Source organism: Phytophthora sojae (assembly GCF_000149755.1).
Source record: "Phytophthora sojae unplaced genomic scaffold PHYSOscaffold_3, whole genome shotgun sequence".
Classification (NCBI taxonomy): Eukaryota; Oomycota; class Peronosporomycetes; order Peronosporales; family Peronosporaceae; genus Phytophthora; species Phytophthora sojae.
The window spans coordinates 879,266-905,274 of NW_009258117.1; the positions used below are offsets into that span (position 1 = coordinate 879,266).

General features: G+C 55.3%; 13 protein-coding genes and 2 non-coding genes across 15 annotated transcripts; 10 read left to right on the plus strand and 5 right to left on the minus strand.

Annotated features, from left to right (window-relative positions):
• Window positions 1-369: 369 nt before the first annotated feature.
• Window positions 370-1,584, plus strand: PHYSODRAFT_297980 (hypothetical protein; the record flags this gene model as incomplete). Its single annotated transcript, XM_009523825.1, has 1 exon — window positions 370-1,584. One exon carries the CDS (start codon window positions 370-372, stop codon window positions 1,582-1,584), a length of 1,215 nt encoding a protein of 404 aa, XP_009522120.1.
• A 115-nt stretch (window positions 1,585-1,699) lies between these two features.
• PHYSODRAFT_373558 (hypothetical protein) lies at window positions 1,700-2,188 on the plus strand (the record flags this gene model as incomplete). Its single annotated transcript, XM_009523826.1, has 2 exons — window positions 1,700-2,027; window positions 2,103-2,188. Coding segments are annotated over 2 exons (414 nt in total), but the record flags the coding sequence as incomplete, so codon positions are not given.
• Window positions 2,189-2,526: 338 nt separating this feature from the next.
• PHYSODRAFT_457500 (hypothetical protein) lies at window positions 2,527-2,991 on the plus strand (the record flags this gene model as incomplete). The annotated part of the gene is made up of 2 exons (XM_009523827.1): window positions 2,527-2,669; window positions 2,718-2,991. Coding segments are annotated over 2 exons (417 nt in total), but the record flags the coding sequence as incomplete, so codon positions are not given.
• Window positions 2,992-3,216: 225 nt separating this feature from the next.
• Window positions 3,217-3,417, plus strand: PHYSODRAFT_379519 (hypothetical protein; the record flags this gene model as incomplete). The annotated part of the gene is made up of 1 exon (XM_009523828.1): window positions 3,217-3,417. A coding segment is annotated over one exon (201 nt), but the record flags the coding sequence as incomplete, so codon positions are not given.
• A 1,399-nt stretch (window positions 3,418-4,816) lies between these two features.
• PHYSODRAFT_496155 (hypothetical protein) lies at window positions 4,817-7,516 on the plus strand (the record flags this gene model as incomplete). The annotated part of the gene is made up of 5 exons (XM_009523829.1): window positions 4,817-4,964; window positions 5,044-5,911; window positions 6,291-6,466; window positions 6,535-6,753; window positions 6,825-7,516. 5 exons carry the CDS (start codon window positions 4,817-4,819, stop codon window positions 7,514-7,516), a joined length of 2,103 nt encoding a protein of 700 aa, XP_009522124.1.
• Window positions 7,517-7,978: 462 nt separating this feature from the next.
• Window positions 7,979-8,873, plus strand: PHYSODRAFT_253445 (hypothetical protein; the record flags this gene model as incomplete). Its single annotated transcript, XM_009523830.1, has 3 exons — window positions 7,979-8,221; window positions 8,471-8,761; window positions 8,841-8,873. 3 exons carry the CDS (start codon window positions 7,979-7,981, stop codon window positions 8,871-8,873), a joined length of 567 nt encoding a protein of 188 aa, XP_009522125.1.
• A 337-nt stretch (window positions 8,874-9,210) lies between these two features.
• PHYSODRAFT_376691 (hypothetical protein) lies at window positions 9,211-9,594 on the plus strand (the record flags this gene model as incomplete). Its single annotated transcript, XM_009523831.1, has 1 exon — window positions 9,211-9,594. A coding segment is annotated over one exon (384 nt), but the record flags the coding sequence as incomplete, so codon positions are not given.
• A 279-nt stretch (window positions 9,595-9,873) lies between these two features.
• On the plus strand, window positions 9,874-10,431 carry PHYSODRAFT_285276 (hypothetical protein). Its single transcript, XM_009523832.1, has one exon. It carries the CDS (start codon window positions 9,983-9,985, stop codon window positions 10,238-10,240), a length of 258 nt encoding a protein of 85 aa, XP_009522127.1. The 5' UTR covers window positions 9,874-9,982; the 3' UTR covers window positions 10,241-10,431.
• A 3,688-nt stretch (window positions 10,432-14,119) lies between these two features.
• Window positions 14,120-14,192, minus strand: PHYSODRAFT_t766. The gene has a single exon. It is a non-coding gene; the product is annotated as a tRNA-Arg (tRNA).
• Window positions 14,193-14,465: 273 nt separating this feature from the next.
• PHYSODRAFT_359744 (proton pump, proton transport) lies at window positions 14,466-17,354 on the plus strand (the record flags this gene model as incomplete). Its single annotated transcript, XM_009523833.1, has 2 exons — window positions 14,466-15,104; window positions 15,196-17,354. Exons 1-2 carry the CDS (start codon window positions 14,642-14,644, stop codon window positions 17,352-17,354), a joined length of 2,622 nt encoding a protein of 873 aa, XP_009522128.1. The 5' UTR covers window positions 14,466-14,641.
• A 449-nt stretch (window positions 17,355-17,803) lies between these two features.
• Window positions 17,804-18,212, minus strand: PHYSODRAFT_489312 (hypothetical protein; the record flags this gene model as incomplete). The annotated part of the gene is made up of 2 exons (XM_009523834.1): window positions 17,804-17,964; window positions 18,047-18,212. The coding sequence occupies 2 exons, from the start codon at window positions 18,210-18,212 to the stop codon at window positions 17,804-17,806; spliced, it is 327 nt and encodes a 108-aa protein (XP_009522129.1).
• Window positions 18,213-18,708: 496 nt separating this feature from the next.
• Window positions 18,709-19,779, minus strand: PHYSODRAFT_327673 (myb domain-contaning protein; the record flags this gene model as incomplete). The annotated part of the gene is made up of 1 exon (XM_009523835.1): window positions 18,709-19,779. One exon carries the CDS (start codon window positions 19,777-19,779, stop codon window positions 18,709-18,711), a length of 1,071 nt encoding a protein of 356 aa, XP_009522130.1.
• Window positions 19,780-22,303: 2,524 nt separating this feature from the next.
• On the minus strand, window positions 22,304-24,340 carry PHYSODRAFT_489669 (hypothetical protein; the record flags this gene model as incomplete). The annotated part of the gene is made up of 5 exons (XM_009523836.1): window positions 22,304-22,759; window positions 22,868-23,034; window positions 23,119-23,639; window positions 23,747-24,026; window positions 24,097-24,340. 5 exons carry the CDS (start codon window positions 24,338-24,340, stop codon window positions 22,304-22,306), a joined length of 1,668 nt encoding a protein of 555 aa, XP_009522131.1.
• A 333-nt stretch (window positions 24,341-24,673) lies between these two features.
• On the plus strand, window positions 24,674-24,746 carry PHYSODRAFT_t670. Its single transcript has one exon. It is a non-coding gene; the product is annotated as a tRNA-Arg (tRNA).
• Window positions 24,747-25,248: 502 nt separating this feature from the next.
• PHYSODRAFT_458321 (hypothetical protein) lies at window positions 25,249-25,929 on the minus strand (the record flags this gene model as incomplete). The annotated part of the gene is made up of 2 exons (XM_009523837.1): window positions 25,249-25,574; window positions 25,638-25,929. Coding segments are annotated over 2 exons (618 nt in total), but the record flags the coding sequence as incomplete, so codon positions are not given.
• Between the last annotated feature and the right edge of the window lie 80 nt (window positions 25,930-26,009).

Genomic DNA, 26,009 nt, shown 5'->3' on the forward strand with positions numbered 1-26,009 from the left:
AGGCGATCCACAGCTGAATCACGCTGACAAATCCCATGCCCTTAGCCCACGTGCGTTCACGCAAGCCCGAGCTGCTCTACATGTACATTATTGCACCGTGGCTCACACCAAAATGATGATCCACGTGCAGACGCATGGTGTTAAGTTCTCTTAACGCTGCTTCTAACGCTTATAGGTATTGACGTTGTAGCTTACAGGCGACGACAGGATCACAACATTACATGCAAGGACAAGTGCCAAGTGGGTTTGATGAGTAGAGCTTTCAACGTTACGCAAGTTAACGAAATATAACGTTAAAAATTTACCGTAGTCGCTAAGATCTTCACGTAAAGATACCGTTATTGGCGACCCTTCCGTGTGCGGCTCAGGATGCCTGCAACACACTTCGCGATACTCACGTCGGCGATTGCCATGAGCTCCCAACCGTCCGCACCTCCTGTGCAGAGGTGGCCGCCGGATCCAGCTCACGACGCTCCATCCGTCCATGGTCAGAGTATTCAGTCATCCGCTCCACACTTCGCGATACTCACATCGGCGATTGCCATGAGCTCCCCTCCATCCGCACCTCCTGCGCCAAGGCCGCCGCCGGATCTAGCTCACGACGCTCCACCCGTACATGGCCAGAGTCTTCGACCTCGCGATGAGCGCCGAGCGCTCGGTTCAGCCCCGCCAAGCTTTCTCAAGAGCAAGAAAGAGTCCTACCAAGCATACTTGATGCCACGCGCTGCGTATAACACGAACCAACCGGCGGCAGTTTACGCATCGAGTCCACCCCTTCGCGATCGGCTTGTGTTCGACGACGAAGCCTTGCTTGCGGAGGCGGCATCGCCCCCTCACGGGTATGCTACACCTGCAAAGTCACCCGGCACCCGTTTTCGGCGGGCTACGCCCACCGGTGGACCTCCATCAAGTTGCGAGTCAGTGGTTACGAGAAGTGCTTCACGCAAGCGACTTGCTGCTAGCATGGAGAGAGAGCATGGCGGGGCTACATCTGGCGATCGATCTGCAACTCGTGAAAGTGCTCAGCGGAAACGAGCCACTCAAACCAACAGTTGTCGTCGCGGGCTATCGCCACACCGGGGCCACCGCGAATGCGATGGCATGACGTCTCCCGTAGGCGAGCAGCAAACGAGCACTCCATCGAAGACACACCAGAGGTCAAACAATGAGAAAGGCAAGCGGACGTCTCGAAAGAAGAAGCAGCAGCAGCAGCGAGATGACGCGCAGCTCGATCGCAGGACTGCTCCATCTGGGGTTGAAACTGGGTCCGTTGTTCCGAATGCTAGTTCGGTACTTCCACTAACCTCAGCACCTGTACTTTTTGAGATGTACAAAAAGCGCAAACCCCAGAATTGGCAGTTTATCCAGCTCGTTTGCAAAGATGAATTTCGGGGAATGAACAAGCAACATCTCCGGTCCGAACACGCTCGCTGTGCGTATTGCACCAGGTGCAACAAGGAAATCAAGTTTGAGAAATCCTGCACCACTTACGTCTCGAAGCACATGGCCAAGGTGCATCCCAAAGATCTCAAGCAAGCGGTTGAAGCCATCGAAGCCCAAAAACGGGACCAAACGCAGACCTAGTTTTCATCAGGACGTTGGAACGATGCCAAAGCGCTCGGCATTCCAAGAACCGGCCACTCCGGAAGAGCAGGATCGATGCGATAAGTTGGCGTCGATTTGGATCGCGAAGTCAGGTCGACCTTTTACTATCGTCAACGATAAGTACTCAAGGATGCTCAACTCGATTCAAGGATATGTGAAAACTGTTAAGCCTTGGAAAGCGCGAGAAGGAGTGGAGATTGTGGCCGCCGAGTTGCGTGTTGTGCTCAAAGAGAAAGTTGGTGTTGACTGTGTGTATTATTCAGCTTCAACGGACATTTGGACGGCTCGGAGTAAACGCGGCTTCATAAGTTTCACGCTGCATTATTTGGACGAGAATTTCAAGATGCATTGCTGGATCCTCGAGATAAAACCGCTTCCCGGAAAGCACGACGCTTACAAAATTGCTGATGCGTTGCAGGAGTGTTTGACTGACTGGGGTCTACGCAAAGAATTCTGCGTCAAGTTTCTTCGCGATGGAGCTTCGAATGGACGGAAAGCGTGTGAGTTACTGGGCCTCGATTCGATGTCGTGTCTCGCCCATACGCTGCATCTCATCGTGGGTGCTCGGATTGTCACGAAAAAATCTAAGAAGTCTTCTACTGTGCTAATGGCGGCAGCAACAACGGGCAATGATTTTGAAGCTGCACTTGATGAAGAAGCGTGTGAGGCAGTCGAGGAGTTCGTTGAAAAATCGTGCGAGGCCTCAACGACAATTTCGCGTACTGATCTGGACAAGCTGCGTGCTGTAGTTGATAAATTTCGCAAACTGGCTACATTTTTTAGCCACTCGACTAAGGCCATGGATTGCTTGAGAAAGCTTCAAACCAAGGAGTTTCTCCCCCAGACCGACTGTGCGACCCGTTGGAACAATACTTACGCGATGTTGCTGCGAATGATTGAGATTCGTGGTACATTGGATGGTTTTTCGAGCATGTTGCCACAACAGGCGAGTTTTCGGACTCTACCGCTGAGCAGCCAACCGCTGAGCATTGGCTGGTGATACGATGTTTGATTGTTTTGCTTCAGCCGTTTGCAGACGCCACCGATGGGCTAGGCGGCCAAAAGTACCCTACACTCGCTATCGCAGTTCCGGTACTTCGTCAAATCGAGAGGAAGCTCAAGAATACCGAAATGTTCGATGCGACCATTCGCTCTGTTGGCAAAGAAGACTTCGCGGGCCGAGTCAAGTTGCTTATGGACTCCGTGAGGAAAACGTTCATTCAACTCTTCACGGATAGATTCACAAGTAAGCTTCCTGAAGAGTTACTATGGATCTCGGTTCTAGACCCCAGATGTGCTGAGCTCATGCACCAATCGCAGCAGGAAGCGGCCATCGCCAAAACGCGTCTGAAGTCGGCGGCAATAGTGATGGCCAAAGAGATCAGTGCCGGCAATGATGATGGCAGTGCTCTCGGTCGCCGTTCTTGCGCATCGGACCCACAGTCAAGCGCCAAAAAGGAGCATATAGCCTGGTTGACGGATGTTTTCAGTGGCGGTGTTGGAAATCGCGCAGTCCAAGAACCACCAGCGGTCAATGAGAGCCTGAAAGATAAATGTGAGTCTGAGATCACGCTGTACTTGAGTGATGCACAAGGAACTGCTGCTACGGTGAATCCATTGAAGTGGTGGACCAAGGAGCGCCGAGCGAATTACCCTATAATAGCAGCTTTAGCGCGGAAGTGGCTTGGGTGCATCGCAACTTCAGTGCCGTCTGAACGAGCATTTTCCCAAAGCGGAAATGTGGTTACGTCAAAACGTTGCTCTCTGGATCCTGAAATCATACGTGACATCATGTTTGTCGGAGAAAACTACGCGGACGACGATGATAATTTACCGAGTGATGAGAGTGACGGCAGTGATAAGGATTAAATACGTAAGTAAGCCCGTAGCACGTGAGTTAAACTGTCAACATAAAATATATAGTGATCCCGTTTATTGTATGATCGTTGCACCTTCAACAGCTAAATTCCTTACCCGGTCAAATCTTGCTTTATCCAGCAAGCAGCCCACTGCGGTCATACTGCGAAATGTCCGGAGTACGATGCGCACTACGCTGGATTTGTCGTTGATGTCCTTCTTGAACATGGTCACCTTGGTAAGCAGCCACCGACGCATACAGCAGCATCGGTGTACCTGGCAGCTACAGCTTCTTCGCTTCACTGAACTCTCCCAGGCGCGTCGCCCTACGTAAGCAGAACTCAAAGCACCTTGTCAGTCATCGCAGCAGTGTATATCGTCCTTGCAACATGCCCTACTGAGCACACCGCGTGGAGCCCGCGCACAACGTAGTTCATCCTCCGCTGCTTCTTAGACTACCGATAGACTCACCACGACGAATAGAACATGCCGTCGTGCACAGTCACGCACTCGGGACGAATCCATCAGTCCAGCGATGCTCACCGCTAGCGACGATGCCCGCAGTTGGGCCCTTCAGCGGGGGAATAAAATGATGCGTGGTCTACGGCACTCGTAACGCAGTGTAGACGGTTGATTAGACGTCCAGCGTGTAGTCGCACGAGAATACTACGTACCATATTAGCATCTTCATCCCGCCCGCAGCAGCAGCTTCCAAGCTTCTCGCCTCACTAGACTTGCTGTTGGTGTGAAAATGAAGTAGTCGGACCAACCGAGGACAGGGACCAGTAGATTTTGATTTTGATCCAATCATCTGAGCTGTTCGTTATCGCTCGTTATCTAACGTAAAAAAACGGATAACGCTAACTTTTTCGTTGTCCAGATAACAGCAAACGTTGAAAGGCCTATTGATGAGCCCCCACGGGCTCTCGCAAACTGCCATGAGATGATAGTGCAGACGTCAAGTTGACGAAGGCGCGGTTCAAGCGATGGGTCCATGGCATCTGATTAACCTCCACCGCGGACGTAGATGCTCTGCAGTCTGCCAATTACATTGCACTACAGGTACTCAGACGTTGTGGCGTGACAAGACTGCCAGCATCAATGATGCGTGGATGCACGTTTCATCATGCAAGCATTTGCCCCTGAAGGGGCTCGTCGACTTGAAGCTCTATTAGTATTTTAATATTAAAATAGAGCTACGCATTATCATAGGGTACATACGTAGACCAAGTAAAAATACTATACTTAAGTATCCGTTGTAACAAATCATCGGGTGCGATTGACGATTTTCGTGTCAGCGTATCCTTGTCCATTTCGAGTTTTTCGGTTTGAGCCACACATAATAACGGATCCCATGACCGCCCCTCTTCGCTGGGGCTTCCTCGGCTGCGGCCGCATCTCGTCGGACTTCGTGAGCGCCATGAAGTCGCTGGACGACGTCGTGTTCCAGGCCTGCGCCGCGCGCTCGCTCACCAGCGCCCAAGCCTTCGCCACGGAGCACGGTACCAAATCAAAACCTCAAACTATATTAAGATGAGGACACAAAAGTACTCAAACTATTTTCGAGTATTATTTGCATAGGCATCGCCAAGGCGTACGACTCGTACGAAGCGCTGGTCTCGGACGCCGACGTGGACGTCGTGTACATCGGAACGCTGCACCCGTGGCACTACGAGCACACGGTGCTGGCCCTGAACCACGGCAAGCATGTTCTGGTGGAGAAGCCCATGGCCATGAACGTGACTCAAGCCTCGGCCGCCATCGCCCTCGCCCGAGAGAAGAAGCTCTTCCTCATGGAGGGAATGTGGACACGCTTCTTCCCCGCTATCCGCCACGTGCGCCAACTGCTGGCCGACAAGGAGGTCGGGGACGTCCACCACGTCCACGCGGCCTTTGGCTGCCAGTTCGACGCCGACAACGCCCGCATGTGGCACAACGAGCTGGGCGGAGGCGGCCTCCTGGACATCGGCATCTACCCGCTGGCCTTCGCCACGATGGTCTTTGGAGCCGAGCCCGAGAAGGTCACGTCGACCGGCAAGCTGAACGACGGAGGAGTGGACATCCACAACTCGGTCACGCTGGAGTACAGCGACTCCCGATTCGCTACCATTGAGTACACGATGCTCGCCACGATGGACGAGACGCTGACTATCACGGGCAGCAAGGGACGCATCCACCTCCCAGCGCCGGCTCACACAGCCACGGAGGTGAGGCTCGTCAAGTACGCGGAGGACGGCTCGCAGAAGGAGACCAAGTCGCTGTTCCCGTGGCCGGCGCCTGCCCCCGGAGTCACCTTCAACTACGGCGGCTCGGAGGGCTTCCGCTACGAGGCGGAGACGGTGATCGAGGCCATCCAGAGCAAGCAGCTCGAGAGCAAGGAGTACCCGCTGGACGAATCGCTCCAGATCATGACCATCATGGACAAGATTCGCAAGGACGTGGGACTCGTGTACCCCGCCGACTCCCAGTAGGTCTGTCGGTCATCCTTGTCGCTCGCAGTGCATCAGCGGCATTATGAGTTTGTTGTGTAGTGCCACTAATGCATTGCAGCAGTGTAGCCCAACTTCGTAAGAAAAAAGCAAATAAAAATGTGCTTTGAGGAAGTGAGATTTTAACCTGCAGTCTACCGCCGGGATTGCATGCTCTACCGACAATGCGAGAATGTGAAGCCAGGACGGCTTCAACCACGAATCAACACTTATTCAGAATTATCCACTCATAGACAGAAGGAGCACGTGGTCCTGACCGTGCGGCTCATTGAGCTTCAACATTACTCGAGTCGGCTTGCAAACTAAGAACACTTTCGATTTATCGTTCTGGAGGGGAAGCACTAACTCCATGGGTGGCGACTCGCAACCTCCGCTCCGCTGGGGGTTTATCGGCTGTGGCAACATCGCCAACGACTTCGTCAATGCCATGAAAGGCACGGCAAATGGGACGATCAGTCTGGCAGCGTGCGCAGCTCGGTCGCTCGAGTCCGCTGAAAAGTTCGCCGCGACGCACGGTAAGACCAGTAACTCTACACTTCTGGCTATTCCAAAGCCTCCGCTAATACTTTGTAATGTGTTGCAGGCTTTGCCCGTGCGTATGGGTCTTACGAGGAACTTTGCGCTGATCCAGAGGTGGATGTGGTGTACGTCGCCACGATCCACCTCATGCACTTCGACCACGTCACGCTCGCGCTAAACCACGGGAAGCACGTGCTGGTGGAGAAACCCATGACGATGAATGCCAAGCAGACAGCCTCAGTGATTGAGCTGGCCAAGGCCAAGAAGCTTTTCCTCATGGAAGGTAGGATCTACTGGTTCAAAGCTTCCGGCGAAGAAATGATTGGTTGCCCACATTGCTCTGTGAATTCGCAGGAGTGTGGACGCGCTTCTTCCCCTCCATCAAGTTCGTTCGTCGACTCCTAGCTGAAGAGCGCATCGGAGCCGTCCACCACGTACACGGCGATATCGGCATTTCCTTCGTGAGCTCCCAAACCGAAGCGAACTTCCGCAGTTCGTCGGGGGACGGTGCGCTTCTGGGCATCGGGATTTACCCGCTGTCATTCGTGACAATGGTCTTCGGCACCAAGCCGCTGAAGATCACCGCAACCGGGAAGACAAGTTCAGGAGGGGCCGATGTCTACGGCTCAGCGACTCTCGAATACAGCGGCAACCGCTTCGGCACCTTCAACTTCACGGCGCTAGCGGAACTGGGCAACAGCGTCACGATCACGGGCAGCAAGGGTCGAATCCGTATCCCATCGCCAGCCCACAGCGCGACGGAGGTCGTTGTCACGCAGTTCCTAGAAGACGGGTCCCATCAAGAGACGACGACCAAGTTCCCGTGGCCAACACCTTCCTCCAGCATCGCAACGCCGTTCAAGTACCCAGGGTCGGAAGCTCTCGTCTACGAAGCGGAAGCTGTCACCGAGGCAATCCGAGATGGTCGACTGCAGTGTGAAGAGTACCCCCTCGAGGAGTCGTTGGCCATCGCCGAGATCATGGACGAGATCCGAGAGGCTATTGGGGTAGTCTATGCAGCGGACAGCGGAGGCAAGCGCCATTAAACAACCTTCAACTGGTCGCAATTCCAGTGGTGCGGTCGAACACAACACTCAATGAATGGGCGGCACAGGCGATAACGAGTCGTCCGTTTTCGTTATCGTTTGCCATTATTCGCCGGCTATGAATACGATTAGGGAACGATCTTAGCGGTTGCATGTCCTCCTTATCACGTAGCCTGCCTGCCTTCCCCCTTGGACGGCCCTAGACGCCAACTTGAAACAGCTACCTGGCCAGGCTTGATGAGTGTAAGCCGAAGCACGAATGGATTGCCCGCGCGACTGCTGGTAGCTCACATTGGCACGGGCTTGAGTCTGCCCACAAGAGTCTCACTCCCACGAGTTTCCAGCATCGCCAGCAGCTCGGGAGCCCCTACGATCACCACAAGTCGTGATGTCTCCGACCTTGGCACCCAACCTGGCAGCAACATTACTGAGAAGACCAGCAAACATGTCGAATTGCACGTCATGGACGAAGAAACAGCAACAAGCAGTGTGTTAAGCCGATGCTTCGAGTGGCAGGGGCCTTCGCTCAAGTATCAGGGGCGGTATTCCATCGACAAGCTGCTCGCGTTCGAGGATTATCAGCGCGTTGTGAGTCCACTGCGTGTGCTTGGAGTTCTCGTACTGACTCCGGTTCCCAGTCTCATTGTCGTCGTGCTGCTCGCTGCCATCCCGCTCGAGAGTCCGCTGCTAAGTGTGGAGGAGAACGTAACGTACTTTTTGCAGTCATTTCTCGCCCACGCCGCCATGATCTTCAGCTTGTCGCTGTTTGTTCGGTGTTCGCTCGGATTGCCATCGAAACTCCATTCCCACTCGGAGTCGGCTCTGGTCTCGGTACTCACGGCGACTTGCAATGAGCTTGTGATGCTCGGAATCGCCGTATTGTGGAGATTTCCAGTTCCATTCGACCCATTCGTGAGATTCCCCACGCTAATTGCGCTATTCGGCCTCTTCCAGAAACTCATTATCGGCTCGAGACTGCGCCATTACCACCAGCAAATGATCCGTATCGAGTACGCCCTGCTCGTCGTGTTCCACATCTTGGCTGTTGTGTTCATCAAGGCGCCGAGCTCAGTACAGGCGGGGCTCACGGCGGCGTTCCCGGTACTCTTCGCCATGAACAAGCGGATGGTGTGGTGCGTCTCCCATCCGCTGCAGGACATGAGCACGGACGTCACGCTCTGTGTCGTGGTGATTTTCGGCTCGCTGCTTCGAATGATCTGTCTTCAGAGTGTCCACTCGCTGGAAGTGGGTGTGCTGTTGGTGCTTCTTGACGCGGTTCATGGATTAATCGAGACGTGGCTTTACCTGGGACACAAATTCATAGTCGACGGACGCCAGACGACTCGAACTGCCGTGAAGATCGTGGAAGGAGCACTTTTCCCCAGCGTCGTGAGCTCGAATGACGTACTGGGAATAGCCAAAGTCCTACCAAACACGTTCGCCTTCCTGGGAGATGCACTCAAAGGTGCCTCGGTGCCCGTCGACAGGCCGGAACGACTACTAAAAACATCTCGAGTGGGCTCAAAGAAGCACAAACACAAGAAGCTCAACAGTGACTTCACTAAGAGATTCAGTGCCAGCGTCGTGGTGATGGATACAGAGCCTTTTGCTCAACTGGGTCTCACTACCGCCCCATCTCGGAAACCTACGCCCTGCCTTTGGTTTGTATCGACGACGTGGACATCCCTCATCGCGAGCACGCCAAGTTGTTATCGCAGGCGCTGCAGCTCCTATTCGCCTCGGAAATGCTCATCTTTGCCGAGTACTTTGAGTTGGCGGGTGCGGTGGTCTATGGTTTGTATTCTTTTGCACTCTACCACTTGCCGTACGCCAACTACAACTTCAGCTTCATGGGCGTCTCTACTAGAGAGTTTTGGTGTTCTTTCGGGAGCACAGCGGTCTACGCCGTGTTCAAACTACTGTCGCTAGCGGCGTTGTTTGCGCTGGTTCGCACCAAGTGCGGTGTCTCGACGCTCTACCAACTCTCGTTCGTTCTGGAGAAGTACTGGATGAGTGTACAAGGCAAATTACTATCTGCGCTGCTGTTCACGTTTTTTCTCAACACGGTTCACCACGGTATGACGGACGGAATCTTTGCTCATATCGACATGCTCTTTTTTCAGATAAATAACTTTGAAACATCTTGGATATTGTTGGAATGGACTTGTCACTGAAGTTCGACTGGGAAAACATCTTGAACGGCGCATCCGGTTGACCAGCACCAACTGCTGTAGTGGCGAAATGGCTCGTATGGTTTCAGTCGTGATCCAATCCGTGAGGCCGATACAAATATTTGTTGTGCTCTATGCTCGCTGGACTTGTGATGTACAAGTTGTTGATGGCTCATATCGTTCTCAGCGCCTATAGCATATTGGCTGGCGATGGAACGAGGTCTGGGGATCCATTCTCATTCCACATCGTGCTGTCTGAAGCATAGAGGAATCGCCACTCTCCTGAAGCGAAGTCATGGCCAAGTGGGGGATCTTCGTCATACTATGGATGGCCCTCCTCGCCTCCATTTCGGCTGATCACGACCCGCGGATGCGTCGAGCTGAAGTTGTGGTGCGCAAAGCGAATTCATCGTCGTCTGGAAGCTTCGACCAAGAGCTGACGAGCCCAGGCGAGCTTACGCGCGCGATTTCCAAGCTCAAGGACCACATTCGGTGCTTCAAGAGTCTGTTCAACGCGGAAAAGTGTATCATCTTGGCGACTAAACCCTCGTGAGCAAGGAGGTAGGCATCATAATCCCACGCGTCCAGAACTAATGTCATACCTCCATTCGCTCGAAGATGGACTTGTTCGATTGCCTCGTACGACGAGGCTGCGCTCATAGCCTACAGCCGACGGAAGCACCACCTCGAACATATAACTTCCTATCGCTGGTAAAACCTCTTAACAACTCTTCAATTTCCATCGAGAAGCACAAGTCTGCCAACTCTAAGTGAAAGCATGCGCATTTCAGTCGGCCTCGCGTTCGCCCTCATCGCTGTCGGCTTCATCTCCATCGACTCGGCCGCCGCTGAAAGTCTGCGTGGCGCTAACGATGTCAGCTCCGAGGTTCGCCAACTGAGCGAGACCAACGGTTCTGGGTCGACTGCTCCGCTCTCGTCTGTGGATGCCAGCAAGGCTGGGCCTGAGGAGAAGACCAACTACCACCAAGAGCAGCGCTGTGGGCTCGGCCAATGCTGGACCGTCGACGTCTATGACCAATAAGCTCGAAGCATCGGCAGAAGCATCTTCCAGAGTCGCTGACGCGAAGATTCAATCCACGCCTTCAGCTTGTCGCAACAGTGTCGTAAGTGTGAGTGTACCAGAAACTTTAAAAATGTCAAGAATGAAAAATTCTTTGAGCATCAGATAGCTTGATGGTTAGTATGTTTTTATCGGTTCATCAAACTACTAATGCGCGGGAATGAATTTTAGTGTGAGAGGTACCTTAGATGACGCCTATCAAAGAAATCAAGTGGTCAACTGTCAAGCATTCTGATACGTACCGGCGAAGACGACGTACGCGGTCATGTTCGCGTCGAGAAGAATACAACCCACGATGAATGGAAGTACCTCCTGAGCTGTATCCAATCCGTATCCAAAAATTGGGGTTTTCGGTTTGATGTTCTCACTTCGCAATTGACGTCCTCAACGTCACGCTACCTCGGAAGCATGACCAACTGGACCGTTGTTGTGTCAATTTGGATGGCACTCTTCTCCTTCGTTACGGCTTCGCATGAGCCACGGACGCTTGAACAAGTCGCCGAGCTGCACGATGCAAACTCGTCACTCACCGGGGACATCGACCAGGAACTTGTACATGCAGCCACTGCGATCCGCCGCACCTCCAAACCGCCAAAGACCAACACACGGTGCTTCAAGAGCTTATTCAACACGGAGCAATGCGTCACCCTGGCGCCCACATCGTCGTAAGCGAGAATGAAGCGACCAGAACCCAGTACCTCTTCTTCCCCAAGAATGAACGTTCTAATTTGAAGTCTTCATAAACCTTGGAACCGAATCACCAAAATGCCCTCAACAAGCCACCACCCAAAATGGATGGAATTCCCGCGTGTTGGCAACTTTCGGACAACTCCACGGCTTCACTCACTTTCCAAGTGGCACCCTGAAGCTTCAACCTCTTTAGTCATGCGCGCCTCGCTTGCCGTCATCGCTGTTCTTGTCGCTGTCAGCTTTTCACCCGAAGTTGCCGACGCTGCTGCAGCGTTCAGGGGCGGAGATAACATTAACTCGGTGGAAGGGAGCAAGTCTGCGCTGGAAGAGTATGCAGGACTGGGCCACGCTTGCGACTTTTGTGGTGATAGAACGGATGATTTCGTGATCTATCTTCTCAACCGCGTCCAGACCTCCTCCTCCACCTCCACCGCCACAGCCGCCCCCACCTCCAAGCACAGTCCTCGCTCCCTGCACCCTATTGACATCTTCTGAGGCATCACAACGGGTGCTGCCAGCTTGTTCAATTACAAATTGGCCACTTTTAGTTTTCACTCTTTCTTGGGGTTGCCTTTATTTTGGTTCTTATACAGATCAGGTCTAGGATTTGAACAGGCTGATTATGAGACCGAATCGGTAGACCTGAACCAAACAGCCACAGTAGTGGAACATGGTACTACTTGTCACCATTTGTACGAGCTCCGTTCAGCTTTCCTGCCCAAGCAAGCATCCATAATGCTACTTACTTGTACATGAAGGCTGAGCATTTGGACCCACTGCTTTAAATGAGAAGGCATGGTGCAATTAGCGGAGCCTATCATTGCATTAGTCGCTTCACAGTGTACCGTGGTGAGATGGTGGCTACCTAAGCCGCGGCGGAAGGCGTTTGCTCAGTCCAATTAATAAAGACGATGGACTTACACGTTTTCTAAAGAGTGCAGTGACTACGCATTTTTACCAAACCAATGCAGCAGTTCAACGCTGGCTCACCTCGGTCGATCATCATTGCTGGCATCTAACTAAGTACTTGCAAATATGTTATTTGTATTAGTTTTCCATTGAGTTTGTTGCCGATAGTTTGCGGCTGCAAGAAGCGAATACATATCCTTTGACCATACTGGACGTGTGCCTTTGACCATGCTGGACATGTGCTTCGTACTGATAGCAAACGATATACTACTTCCTAGAGCAAGAAGTAGTTTTTAACCCCTTCCAACAGGTAGCTGTAGAAACTGCGTTTAAAAATCTAAAATATAACCTAAGTAGTTGATCATTTGTTTTCCGTTCTATTTCGTCCGACTCAACTGAAGCGCTTCAATCGCCAGAACTGAGTGCTTGCGCATCTCGATCGGTATGGTCTCCAATTCAGCGTGTTGCCGCAAAAATAAACGTGAGATTGACTTGCTTCGGCGCTCGCAGGAAATTCCAGCGCCGTCCCTATTACACTCGCTCCGAGATGTCTACACTACCGACGCATCCGCCCACACCACCGGTGTTCACACCCATGCCGCCAAGCACGTCCTGTTGGTCACATTGCTGATGCTGCAGCCATGAGGACGTGGCTGCCCACCGCGCGGTGTCGACTGCCTTGAAGTTTTCATCTGTACAGTAGACGGCCCGCTCGCCTGTATGCCAACCCTTGACACGTTGCCAGCGCTGTGCTGCGCGAAACACAACACCAGCACTGTTCCGCTGGCCACATCCGTCCCGCTGCCGTTTTGAACGGCCATACCACAATCTGCAGCCGCTTCTCGTGCCTCGCTTCTCTTCGACACGCCGGAGATCTGGACCTTGCCTACAACATGTACACCGCATCGACATCGTCGTCGCTCGTCGCCTATTATCGTGCAGGCCTTGTGTCTGGCCCAGCACGCCGTCGCTGTCGGTATCCTTGTCCACCAGAAGCACCACGCCGCGCCGCGCACGTAGATCTTCTTCTCCACACGGACATGATCATGTCGAAGCATCCGAGCCACCTCAGGGTTGGCCCCCTCGTGCGCGTTGGATAGGAGACGTAGCACAGCCTTCACGCTGAAGTAGACGCTCGGGGTCCCTAACGTGCTCAGCGCAGCAGTGACGAGAGGAGGCTCAGTCCATGGCGGTGCTAGTTTGGCTTGCGCTTGAAGGCTCGGAATCACGGAGCCGTAGGGTGCTGGACATTCCTCCACTGAAGCTCGCGTAGTAGAGTGAGGCAGGACTTTAGGGCCTCAGTTCACAAACAAATGTGATCCAATCACTGGATCAAAGATAAAGTACGGTATGATCAAATCCAAGACCTGTTCTGCATAAGACCCATTTAAAAATCTTCCTTTCTTGGAGTTGAATACCAACATGTACGTACTTGTGAGCAGGTTGAAGTGGAGATGGCTACATTTAGAGCGTCTTGACGCGGGCCAGCAGATCGGCCCTGACGTCCGTGTTCTTGTCGTGCGTGTGAATTTCGTTGTTGATGAGTTCGCTGTTGCCGCTTGTTGCTGGCGAGAGAAGCGATTGGAAGTTCCAATAAGGGCCGACAAGCAGTTGTGCATGATGGCACGCGTGGTGCCCGGCGAATGGGTTCCAATGCCCAACAAGCTCGGTAATACCCTCCGAAGGTGGAGACGACTGTATCGATGGGCCACGGTGTGGATGGGCTACTTGGCTTTCTCGCGCGCAAAAGAGCGTCCTCGAGGGGACTCGAACCCCCAATCCCCGCCTTCGGAGGGCGATGCCTTATCCATTAGGCCACGCGGACGGCACACGAGCTCCAGTCAAATTTGGCTAAAGCACCGACACCACTACCAGAAACGTGGCGACTAATTGCCAAGGTATCCAATCCCATTGATGTTTTTATCGGTAGCAATTCATCAATTCAAAATTGAATTCAATTTCTACCTCCACGCGATCTTATTTTTAGAACCGGATCGCTGGTACACTGTACCATTCTTCCTATCCCCTCGCCGTCTGAGGCCTCCGCTGTATTTTTAGATCCCCAAAACAGCAGCAGCAGGAGAGCGAGCTAAAGGCGGCATCTGTCGTCGCTTCGCTTCACTTCCGCTTCGCTCGCGCGCCCCCTACTGAGCCAGCGCCTCGCACGGCAGTTGGGCCCATTCGACGCGCCTCCCTCAGGCGCACCCCGCCGTGTGGCTCCCCTCCCCCCTCGACGCCCACAAGGCGCGCTAGAAGAAAAAGTCCGCAACAGCCATGAAGTGGCTCCGCTCGGCCGAGATGGAGTACATCTCGCTCATCGTGAACGAGGACGCGGCCCACGACTGCGTGCAGAAGCTGGGCGACCTGGGTGTGCTGGAGTTCACGGACCTGAACCCGGAGCTCACGCCGTTCCAGCGGCGCTACGTCAACTACGTCAAGCGCTGCGACGAGATGGAGCGCAAGCTGCGCTACTTTGAGGTGGAGCTGGCCAAGTTCAGCATCGCGCCCAAGCCGGCGGGCTCCGTCGACCAGTTCCTACAGGGCTCGGCCGACATCCGCTACGGCTCGCAGGACACGGCGGCGCGCGCGCTGGACACGCTCGAGCGCCTGCTGGAGGACAAGGAGCAGGAGCTGCTGCAGCTCAACTCGATGCACGAGAAGCTCACGCGCGAGTACAACGAGCGCAAGGAGCTGCAGGAGATCATCTCGCGCGCCGGCGAGTTCTTCGAGATCGAGAGTGAGACTGCATACCCTCCTCACGTTATTTTTGTCATTTGAGGATGGTGCTGACCTTTTATTGTTTATTTAATTGTTGTTGCTGCTGCTAGTTCCTGAGGTGCAGGCGCGCCGCAACTCGCGCACGGCGTCGCGCTCGGGTGGGTACAGCTTCGTGGAGACGTCCCCGGGACTGGGAGCTGGCGAGGACTCGTCCACGCTGCGCTTCCGCAATGTGACGGGCGTCGTGCCTGCCGATGAGCGGCTCAAGTTCGAGCGCATGATCTTCCGCACCACGCGCGGCAACTGCTTCACCCGCTTCTCCCCTATTGAGGAGCCGCTCGCGGACCCGTCCAACGGCCAGCCCGTGACCAAGCACGCCTTCGTCATCTTCTTCCAGTCTACCTTCATTGAGAACAAGCTGCGCAAGATCTGCGACGCCTTCCATGCGCGGCTGTACTCGCTGCCGCCGATGGACGACCGCGCGGCCATTGCCCACCTGATCCAGAGCAACGCAGGAGAGCTGAACCAGAGCAGCCACATCCTGCGCCGCAACCGCGAGAGTTGCGTGCTGCTGTGCCGCGACCTGGCGGAGACGCTCGAGTCCTGGAAGTGGTCAGTGCTGCAGGAGAAGGCCACGTACCACGCGCTTAACATGTTCCGTGCTGACGTGAGTGGCATGCTGCGCGCGGAGGGCTGGGTCATCAAGGAGGCGCTTCCAAGCGTGCGTCATGCTGTGACGCGAGCGCACACGGCGGCTGATGACAAGTCTATGCCGTCACTTGTTGACACTGTAGCCAAGCCGTGGCCTGTGCCACCCACGTACTTCGAGACGAACAAGTTCACGGAAGCCTTCCAATCCTTCGTGGAGACGTACGGCTGCCCTCGATACCGTGAGGTGAACCCTTCGGTGTTCACCATGGTGACGTTCCCGTTCCTCTTCGGTGTCATGTACGGCGATATCGGTCACGGCCTTTGCGTGTTGCTCTTTGGTCTGTACTTGATCCTGACGGAGCGCCGTCTCGAGCAGCCAGGGGGTATGGGCGAAATGGCGGCGTCGATTTACGGCGGACGCTACATGCTGTTTATGATGGGAGCCTTCGCCATGTACGCTGGCCTCATTTACAACGACTTCTTCTCGCTGCCGCTGAACTTGTTCGGCTCCAAGTTCGCGTACCCGGACTGCCTCGAGTCTCACGACCGCGAGGCCAAATGCGTGGCCGAGTACATTATCGACGGCAAGATGTCCTACGTTAACGCTACGGACGTCTCTGGTGGTGATAACGTGTACGCGGTTGGTCTGGACCCGGTCTGGAAGACGTCTTCGAACGAGCTGCTGTTCTTCAACTCGTTCAAGATGAAGATCTCGGTGATCTTTGGTATCGTCCAGATGACGTTCGGTATCCTGCTCAAGGGCTGGAACAACCTGTACTTCCGCGACTACTCGACCTTCTTCTTCGAGTTCGTGCCGCAGATTGTGTTCGCCGTCTCGCTCTTCTGCTACATGATCGTGCTGATTGTCATGAAGTGGAGCATTGACTGGACCGAGCGCATGAGCCACGAGGTGTGCCCGTACAATTTCGCCGGCGAGCACACGGGTTGCCGTCCCCCTTCGCTTGTGAACACGCTGATTAACATCGCGCTGGCACCTGGCAACGTGGTGGACCCGCTGTACGAGGGCCAGCTCGAGACCCAGCAGACGCTTCTGATGATGGCGTTTGTTTCCGTGCCGGCGATGCTGCTGATCAAGCCCATCTACCTCAAGTTCCAGAACGACCGCGCTGCGCCCCCTGTGAGCCACCACGTGGACTTCGACGACGAGGCCGAGGAGCGCTTGGTGTCGCACCACCACGGCAACTCGAGCGGCGGTGGTGGCCACGGTGGCCACGGCGAGGAGTTCGAGTTCGGCGAAGTGGTGATTCACCAGGGTATCGAAACCATCGAGTTCGTGCTGGGTATGGTCTCGAACACGGCCTCATACTTGCGTCTGTGGGCCCTGAGTCTGGCCCACTCGGAACTGGCCACCGTGTTCTGGGAGAAGACGATGCTGTCCACCATCAACAGCGACTCGTTCATCGCCATCTTCATCGGCTTCGCGGTGTTCGCGGCGACGACGTTCGGCGTCATCCTGGCCATGGACGTGCTGGAGTGCTTCTTGCACGCGCTGCGTCTGCACTGGGTGGAGTTCCAGAACAAGTTCTACAAGGCCGACGGCCACAAGTTCCACCCCTTCTCGTTCAAGCAGACGATCAAGGACTCGCAGCAGCTTTAGATAGCAGACGCAATGAGTGGAGGGGGCTCTCGAGCGCATCGAGAGTGAGCGACCCTGGAAAGCAAGCTCCGACCAAGAAAAAAACGATCCATCGACGCGCAGGTGGGCCGGCGACCGACAAAAAGAGAAACTGAAGTTGAAGTGCAGACTCTGGATTATAGCGAAGAGGCAGGAGGAAAGAAGAACAGGTCTGCAGTGCATATGGAAGCGTTCGCGTCTTCCCTTTTTATAATAGGACTTGCCAGCTTTTGATCATCATGTTGTGTCTGTCTCTCCTGCAACTCCTGTGCAAGTCCAAGGAGTCTCTCCAGCACTTCTGCAGCCTCTCTCTCTCTCTCTTACTTGGCAGACTTGGCCGCCTTCTTCTCCATCTCACTGCACCCCCCCCCCCCGACACGTACACACATTAGTCCATGTCTCTCTACCTACTTCTACCAATGCATTGCAACTCACATCTGCTGGTACTGCTTGCGCAGAGTGCTGCTGGCGCTCAGGTCCTGCACGCGTTCGAGCGCCTTGCTGTCCGCGTAGAGGTATCCGGCGCTTCCGCCAATGAGGACGCCGCCTGCAATAGCGAAGAACTGCACGCGCTTCGGGAACGGCCCAAGGGCTAAGAGAACAGCATAGCACCAAGCACAAGAGTCAGCAAATGGACCAAAAGCTCTGAAGATCTCACTTGTGTCATAACGTACTGGTGATGGCAGCGGTGACAGCGGCTCCAATGGCGCCGCCGACGCCCGAGCAGTACTCGATGTCGTTGCGTCGTCGGTCCATCCAGACCTTCTCCTCCAGCGTCAGGCGGTGCGGCGTGCGCGGAGCGGGAGCGGTGGCGTTGGCGGTGGCAGGCGTCGAGCTCATGGTTGCTGTGTCTATGATGCGGTAGTGTGGGCAATGGGACCAGCTTATGTTGCGACTATGTTGCGCATTATGTAGCGAACATTAGCGCAACGTGCAGCACATGGCCGAGAGCTGAATATTTGAGCTCGCTGAGTCACCTCTGGCGCCTTGCGATGACGAGCCTCTCGCCTCTTAGACTGCAGGAGGGCCAGTCGAAGCGAAAGTGATGGTGTGTGGTCAGAATGAACTTGCAGTACAAGTGCAGCGTACAGTAGTAGATGAATAGATCTACCTAACTTACCGTAGCGTTGCTAAGGCCAACGTGGCGTTCTGCAAACAGGGCGCGACCTTCTCGTCGTCATCGGCACGATGTCCGTCAATGATTTCAGTAGTTGGTGGTAAACTCGGCGACCGGAGCAACTGGTTGCAGCGAGTAGACTTTGAAGCGAAACTTTAGAAGGACAAACGCAAATAAATTATGTGACTACAGTCTACGCCTTTCACACACTATCCTCTCTCAGTTGACGCTGCTGGTGTCGAAGAGCTTGACGTCGTAGCCGGGGTGGCGCTTGAGAGCCTTGGTGGCCAGCGACGGGGTCGGCGTCTGCGGCGTGCGAGCAATGCAGGCCGTGCGCGTGACCGTCATCGTGGACGACACAGCGGGCACCGAGGTGCTGATCTGGCTCGGGTTGGACGAGTACACGTCCATGAGGAAGTCCATAGACTCGTCAAAGTCCGGCACCGTCGGCTTGATCTCGACCGCGGCCGCGTTCGCTTCCCACGACGACGGGTAGGTCGGGTTGCCGATGAAGGCGCTCGAGATCGTGGACGTGCTCAGCTGGCTGAAGTCCGAGCTGACAGTGGACACCAGCGTCGGCGGCATAGCGGCCGACACGTACGACGTGTGGTGGTGGTGGAACGACGAGCTCGGCATCGCTGGCAGCGAGGTGGCGCGAGCCAGGAGGATAGGCGGAGCGGCCATGGAGGTCATAGCCGGGGTCATCACGTGGGCAGGCATCGACGTGTAGCCCATGGTAGACGGGTGCTGGTACACGCGCGTTTGCATGTTGCCGTAAGGGGAGACGGCGTGCTGCGGGTACCCGACCATCCCCTGCACCATTGCCATCGGCGGGGTCTGCAGCGTGCCGTTGCGGTTGCGGAGACCGCGCATGCGGCGCGCGAGCTTCTCGCGGTACTTCTGGGCGTGCGTCTGCGTTTGACGAACCGTGCGGGTGGCGACCATCTCGGCGATGGCCTTCCAGGGGCCCTTGGGGAACGTCTCCATCGCGCGCAGGAAGCGCTCGTGCTCGGCCTTGGTCCAGGTGCCCGAGGCCTTGACGACTTCTCCGTTGGCGCCGAGCTGCTGCTGCTCGCGGTCGAGTGACTCGGCCAAGCGGACCGTGCCGTCCTTGACGATCAAGAGATCCTTCCGGTCGAGCTCGATAATCGACGAAGTGGATAGACGCAGGTCATCGTAATCTTCACTGGTCTCGGGCTTGTCCTCCTTGTTGCTGCTCACAGTGGTGACGTCCTTCTTGCTGACGTCGAACTTGGAGTCCTGGGAGCGGAGGTGCTGCTGCTCGGCCATTCCGAAAGACATTGGAGGTCGCTGGTTGTTCTTGTGCTGGCGAAAACTTGAGTGAGTGGGCGACTGACTCGTTGGCGTCTGTCTGTCGTAGGTATGTGCTGTAGATCTGGAGTTGGATCTGGTTTGCTACCGACGAGCGAGATATGAAAATGTGTCGGTGTGTGGTTGCTGTTGCTGTAGTGGTAGTCGCGTGCGTGGGGCCGGCGACTGGAGCTGTTTGGGACTGAAGGGGTTTCTACAACTGAAGCTGGTTGGTTGGTGCTTCAGGAGTCAAATTCGAGAATGAGCTGCTTCCGCTTTCGTGAGACCCCTCTCCAGTGTCTGGTTGCACCGCTGGCACAAACGCCGACAGCCGTGATACTATCAACGCCGATAGCGCCGGGCCGCCGTGGCCCGCGTGCGTGACTGACTTGAGCGCGCCGGCTGGCAAGCGGGTCGAGCTGGTTGCACTGTCTATGGGTTTTGCTCCGACCCGGCGCGTCGGACGATGTGCGTGCTAGGGGGGAATTTGCCGCGAGACGGGTTTTCCGTCAAGTCAAGCCCCGCGCAACCATCAAGACGTCGCCGCAAGGCGAACAGCGCGCGTGAGGGAGGAAAGAGGAGGCGCTTCGTTTGCTCGGGGGCCGGAGCAAAATCCAGCATTCGTAATGCCGGAGCCGTTGATCCTCGGCGCCGTGCACCGGCGGGGCCGCCTGAACCGGGCGCTCGAGAGACCGAGCGAGATATGCCGGAGAACAAGATGGCGGGACGCCATCTGATCTTGAAGCAGCGAGCGTGTCAATCGAGTGTCACGTTTGAAACGGATGGCGCGCATAAAGAGGCCAAGCGGCAACTCTACGAAAATGCATCATAACAGGTAAATGTCGTTCCATAGGGTGAAATCAGCAGCACAACTCCGTTTCGTGCATGCTCTATACAGGTTCCATGCTAAACAGCGGTATTGCGCCCGTATCCTACGGCCATCACGCGGCTGAAGAGGAAGTTGCCTTTGTGTTGCCTTTTTTGCGCCGAGCAGTATCGAGCTCGCCTGACCTCGCTAACGGCCAAAGCAACAGCGAGTACCCATAGAGCCAAGCGTGTGCATCGGAGGTGGGATGTCCGAGGGCAGTAGCGTCCTCGACGGACGACCGGCGGCACCATGCGCGTGAGGTCTGCAGCGTCAAAAGATGAAGCTGTAAGTGGCCCGCGCGTGAAATTTTGCAGAGCTGCTTGACCGCCTGCGTCTCGGCATCTGGCCGCTCCAGGTGGGGACTTTCACGCGCGCGCACTCTACTGCTGCGCTGAGTTTTCGCTGAGCTTTCGGGCTCCACCTGGTGATGCCCGCTGTTGGGATGAAAGATGCGGAGATCGGGCTCCTCACCCACCTGCACGACCCGAAACCAGTCCGTACAGACTAGAGCGCGAGAACGAGACGAGTAACAACTAATACCCGATTGTACCGATGAGATCAGGTATTAGAGTCAATGTAAAATTGATAAAGTGGTGTCAGCTACATATGATTCCCTTTTAAATCTGGATGTACCACGCGTCTCGTTCTAGTCTGTACTCGGAACGCAGCCGCCTCAGTACGCGAGCGAGAGTTCCCATCATGTCTGCAAACAGCTTGGTCAACTTCCGATGCCATTCGCCCCGTCGGTTGTTGACTAACTGGGGCACATCCTTTCTGCCACTCGCATCAAGCGGTTGACCCTACGGAGTACCACGTTCGCGACCGGAGCGGTGCAGCGCGCGGTCGACCGAGCCCCTTCTTGCTCCGCAGCGCGCGAGCATCGGAAAAGCGGGGCGGCGCCGGCCCGGTCTTTGACGATTGAGGAACGATTGATGAACTCCCTACGGGCTGGCGGAGTCATTGGCAAGCCCCCATGGTGCGCTCTATCTTGGTTAGCAACAGCAATGCGGGAATCCGCCGCAATGCTCTTCAATGATGAGGCCCGCGTTGGAACGACCGTGACAAACGCGTTGCTTGGGTTTGGGCGGACCAACCAACGCAGTGAAAGTCTCCATTGGCACCACTTCCTTGACTTGACGGAAGATTCGGTCAAGCGAGTGCGGCGTGGCACGTGCGTGGCGGTACGGTACAGTGCCAACGGATCGCCCTGTGAGCCGGTTTAGTTGCTCCCGACACTTGTCAGCGACAATAGCTACAGTACACTGTGCATACCTCCGAGAAAATCAACTTAACCACTGCAAGGAGCCGGAGTCGTCAATGAGTCTGCACCGAGGGCTAACCACCAAAGTCCACCAAAGTTGAAGTGGCCGTCTTATTCGCGCTCAAAGGCTCTATGCACTGACAGGTCGGCCACCTCTCCCTGCCTATGTGCTTGACCAACACACTGTTGGGGATCTTTTCTGCGTCGGTCGACCTTCGTCTCACTTCGTGTCCTCGACAATCTTCAGGTGACAAGTTGCGTGTTTGCCCTTTTGCAACTTCCCACTCCCACCCATCACATCCCTGACGTCGCAGCGAGCTCGCCTACAGGGCCTTTACCAATGCAGCAACGGCGAGTGGCTCGACGGAGTCCGGTCACTGCGCTGCCAGCCGCCGAATTTCAAAAATTTTCACGTCTTCTAAAGCTTGATTTGCACTTGGAGGACCACCAATCGAGGGAGCTTTCGGAGCGGACTTCTCGGAGGGAAGCCAGTCGATCTGCTGGCAGGAGAAGCTGCGCGAGAGTAGTTCAAAGAACTGATGCTCCATGGGGTTGCGCGACCGATGAGCCATCAAAACGAGCGTCTCCGTCGTCGATAGCGCGTCCAGAGATGACACGAGGGGCGCGTATCCTTCTGGATCGTACACGACGTCCGAGAGCACCAGCACGTCCGGTTGAGACGGCAGATCGCGCGGAGGATCTCCCCAGAGATGCGCTCTTGCAGCAGGGACGACGGCACCACCTCCTTTAGCAGGACCCTTCGTCGGCTCGCCTTCGGTTTGGTCGAGAAAGTTCAGGCGGATGTTGTACTCCAGCAACGGGATAACCTCCTATGTACAAGCAAGCATCGTCAACGCAGATCAACATGATGAGTCCATCGGATCGGCAAGATGAGGTCAGGAGCATGGAGTTGCTCTAGGAAGCCGGCGCTTGCGTACCTGCATGTCTGTTAGGGTGACGCTGGCACCTAGCATGGCGCAGAAAATGCCAACGAGGCCCAGGCCACTGCCGAGCTCCACCACTTGCTTCCCGACGAGTATCTCCCATCGAGCGGCCAGGTAGCGTGTCAACACTAAGCACGAATCCCACAGCTTGCCTCCGATTCCTAAGAAAAAAAATCAACCAGCATTAGCTTTGTGTGACTTCCATCCCCAGCGTTGAGGCCCTGTCAAAAAGACTCGTTACTTACCCAGATTACCGGGCGACTCGGCAAGAAGAATGTCATGATGCAGCCCATCCATCGCCACGGCACGACAGCAATGCACACCGAGATCTCCAGTCACTCCCTCCTCCAGCTCGCCACCAGCAGGCACAACGGTGAACGGCAACGATACCACGGGAAACAAGTTCCACGTGACCTTGGACATGTCATGGGCGCGGACCTGAAGCGCGACTGGTGTGGTCGAGTCTGCACGTTCTGACGCATCGACGGCAGCCACCACGGCCACCCTGAAGCTCGCCTTCCCTCGGTCATTCAGCGTCACCTTGCCCGTCGCGTCCACACTCCCTGCATCGCCGACGTCCGACGAGTTCAGCGGCTCCTGGAACACCAACTTGTACTTATCCGCGCTGTTATTTCGCAGTGAGCACTGCAGATAAATATGCTCCCCGCTCTTCACGTAATCCCGTCGGAAGAGGCCGAACTCGTTGCCGATGTTGACATTCACGTCGAAGAACTGGTCTAGCGGAACCTGCGACGGCAGCAGACACCTACCTCGAAAACAGCAAAAGCACCCACAACACAAAAGAAAACATTAGCGTCCAAGTGTCCGTTTAGCCAGCCCCAGCGCCTGCTGGTGCCCGCCATCGGCACGCACCCGAAATTGACCCGGAGCTGCTGTTTGTCGTGCACCATCTTGCCCATCTGCTTGACCTCGCTGGCAGCCACCTCGCGGTCCCGCGCCAGATTCTTGCGCAGGCGCCGCCTGGCCGCCACGCAGTACTGGAAAACCGTCGGCGCGCTCCTCTCGCCGTTGTCCAGCACGGCGTTTACCAGGTGCAGCGCCGCCTCGAAGCGCTCCAAGTTCTCGAGCGCCACGAGCTTACGGAGCGTCGCCTTCTCGTTCCCCGGGTCGTGCTTCAGCGCCAGCGTCGCGTCTGGCAATAAACAATAACACTATTTTAGAGTTTTGTAGAGTTTTAGAGCGTCGCAACGTCCGCTACGGACCGTGCAGCGCCGCCGCAAAGTCGCGCTCCTGGGTGGAGGTCTGCGCGCGGTTGGAGAGCAATTGCGCGGCCGTCAGAGCCTTCCACGAGGCCGCGCTGGCATCAATAGACGCGGAATTGGACGCGCATTCATCTCCTGCAGTTAGCAGCGCGATGGCGCGCGTGTAGCTCGCGCGCGCGGCGTCGTAGCGCCCCTCGGAGTAGAACGCGTTGCCCTCGGCCTGCAGCTGCTTGACCTGCTCCATTTTCCACGAATGAGAGGACGGATCGCGAAAAACGGCTGGTTGAGGGCTAGGGGGATGGGCCAAGATACTTTTTGGTTTGACAAGCATGACGAGCTGGATGGCAACTTGTTAACTGGACATTGCATTGCTCCTGGGGGTGAAGCAGGAGAGAGAGAGAGGCTGCAATGGAGAAAGTAAACGAAGTTGCTATTGTGCTGCTGTTGGTTCGGCTTTGAATCGTTCGCTTCGGTGACGGAGTTTTAACGTAGGGACAAAACTGGGTGGCCACGTTTCTGCTTGGGTGTTGCGGACTGCGTCTGTGCTATAGCCGAGCTTGACTGGTGATCGTGTGTTGTCCGCGTGGCCTAATGGACAAGGCATCGCCCTCCGAAGGCGGGGATTGGGGGTTCGAGTCCCCTCGAGGACGCTCTTTTGCGCTTTGGCGGAGTGAGTCTATTTTGTGAACCAGTGTTTTTAGTTGCCGAGATCATAGCGACAAAGCTTGCGTCGTACTGCTACGATCGCAATGCAAATACAGGGCCACATATCATCGACTGGTGCTACATGCCTCTAAGACACTGTACTTCTGCGTCTGCCGGCAACTTATTCGCTATTTCGACAACACCAAAAGATTAAACGAATTCATTTTCGACGTAAAACAAAACGCCTTAAGCTCATTAATTGCCAAATGCAGCAGCACCATAGTGCTCGTCAAGCCAGAGTTGAATTTCTGGGTGGGTCGGGATCCCAGTGTTGTCGTCGACGCGTCAGGCTTGGGATCGGGGCTTCCGGAGCCTTCTGGTGCGCTTGAATGTAGAGCGCTACTTCAAACTTCTCCGAACTAATTGCGTTACCCAAACTTTTGGTCAACGCTAATTGAGAGGGGACACCTCGAGGGATGAAAGTAGCCATTTAACCACTCGCAAGTGTCCGCCAGCAGCAGCATCCTTGATTGCCTTTGTTGTATGGCCATCCGATTGGTTAGCGTGAAGCCACTTCAAAACTTGCAAGTGGCCATTAGCTGCTGCGGAATCCATCGCTAACGTTGTGCACTCAGCCAGTTGCTTTACATGAAGCCACTCCAAAATATCCAATCGACCCAAATCTGCAGCACTATCCATCGCAGCACTAGAGCAGCCTACGACGCTGTTCTCGTGCAGCCACTGCATCATTTGCAAATTGCCGTTGGCTGCGGCACCGTCCATCGCGTTCGTCGTGCACCCTTCTGAGCGGTTTGAACGAAGCCAACGCACAACTTCCAATTGATTCTCATAAAACAGTGAGGCAGCGTCGGGGCAAACGATCCCGAGCTCATCACCAGCGGGATGGCCGAAGCGCTTTGACGCTGCACCATTCATTGCAGACGTTGTGCAGCCTTCAGATCGGTTCCAGTGCATCCACTGGACAACTTCTAGATGCCCGTTTTCGGCAGCGGAATCCATCGCCTTTTTGGTGCAGCCTTCGGAGCGGTTTCGATGAAGCCACTGAACTACCTTCAAATGTCCATTTGCAGCTTCAGAATCCATGGCGTCTGTCGTGCAGCCCTCATCACGATGCGCGTGAAGCCACTTAACAGCATTAAGGTGTCCGTTGCTGGCAGCTCCGTCCATAGCATCCTCGGAGCAATTCGCGTCGCAAAACCCAACCAGTTTCGTGTCTCCATCTTGTTTTCGGCGCTTGTACGCAGCGC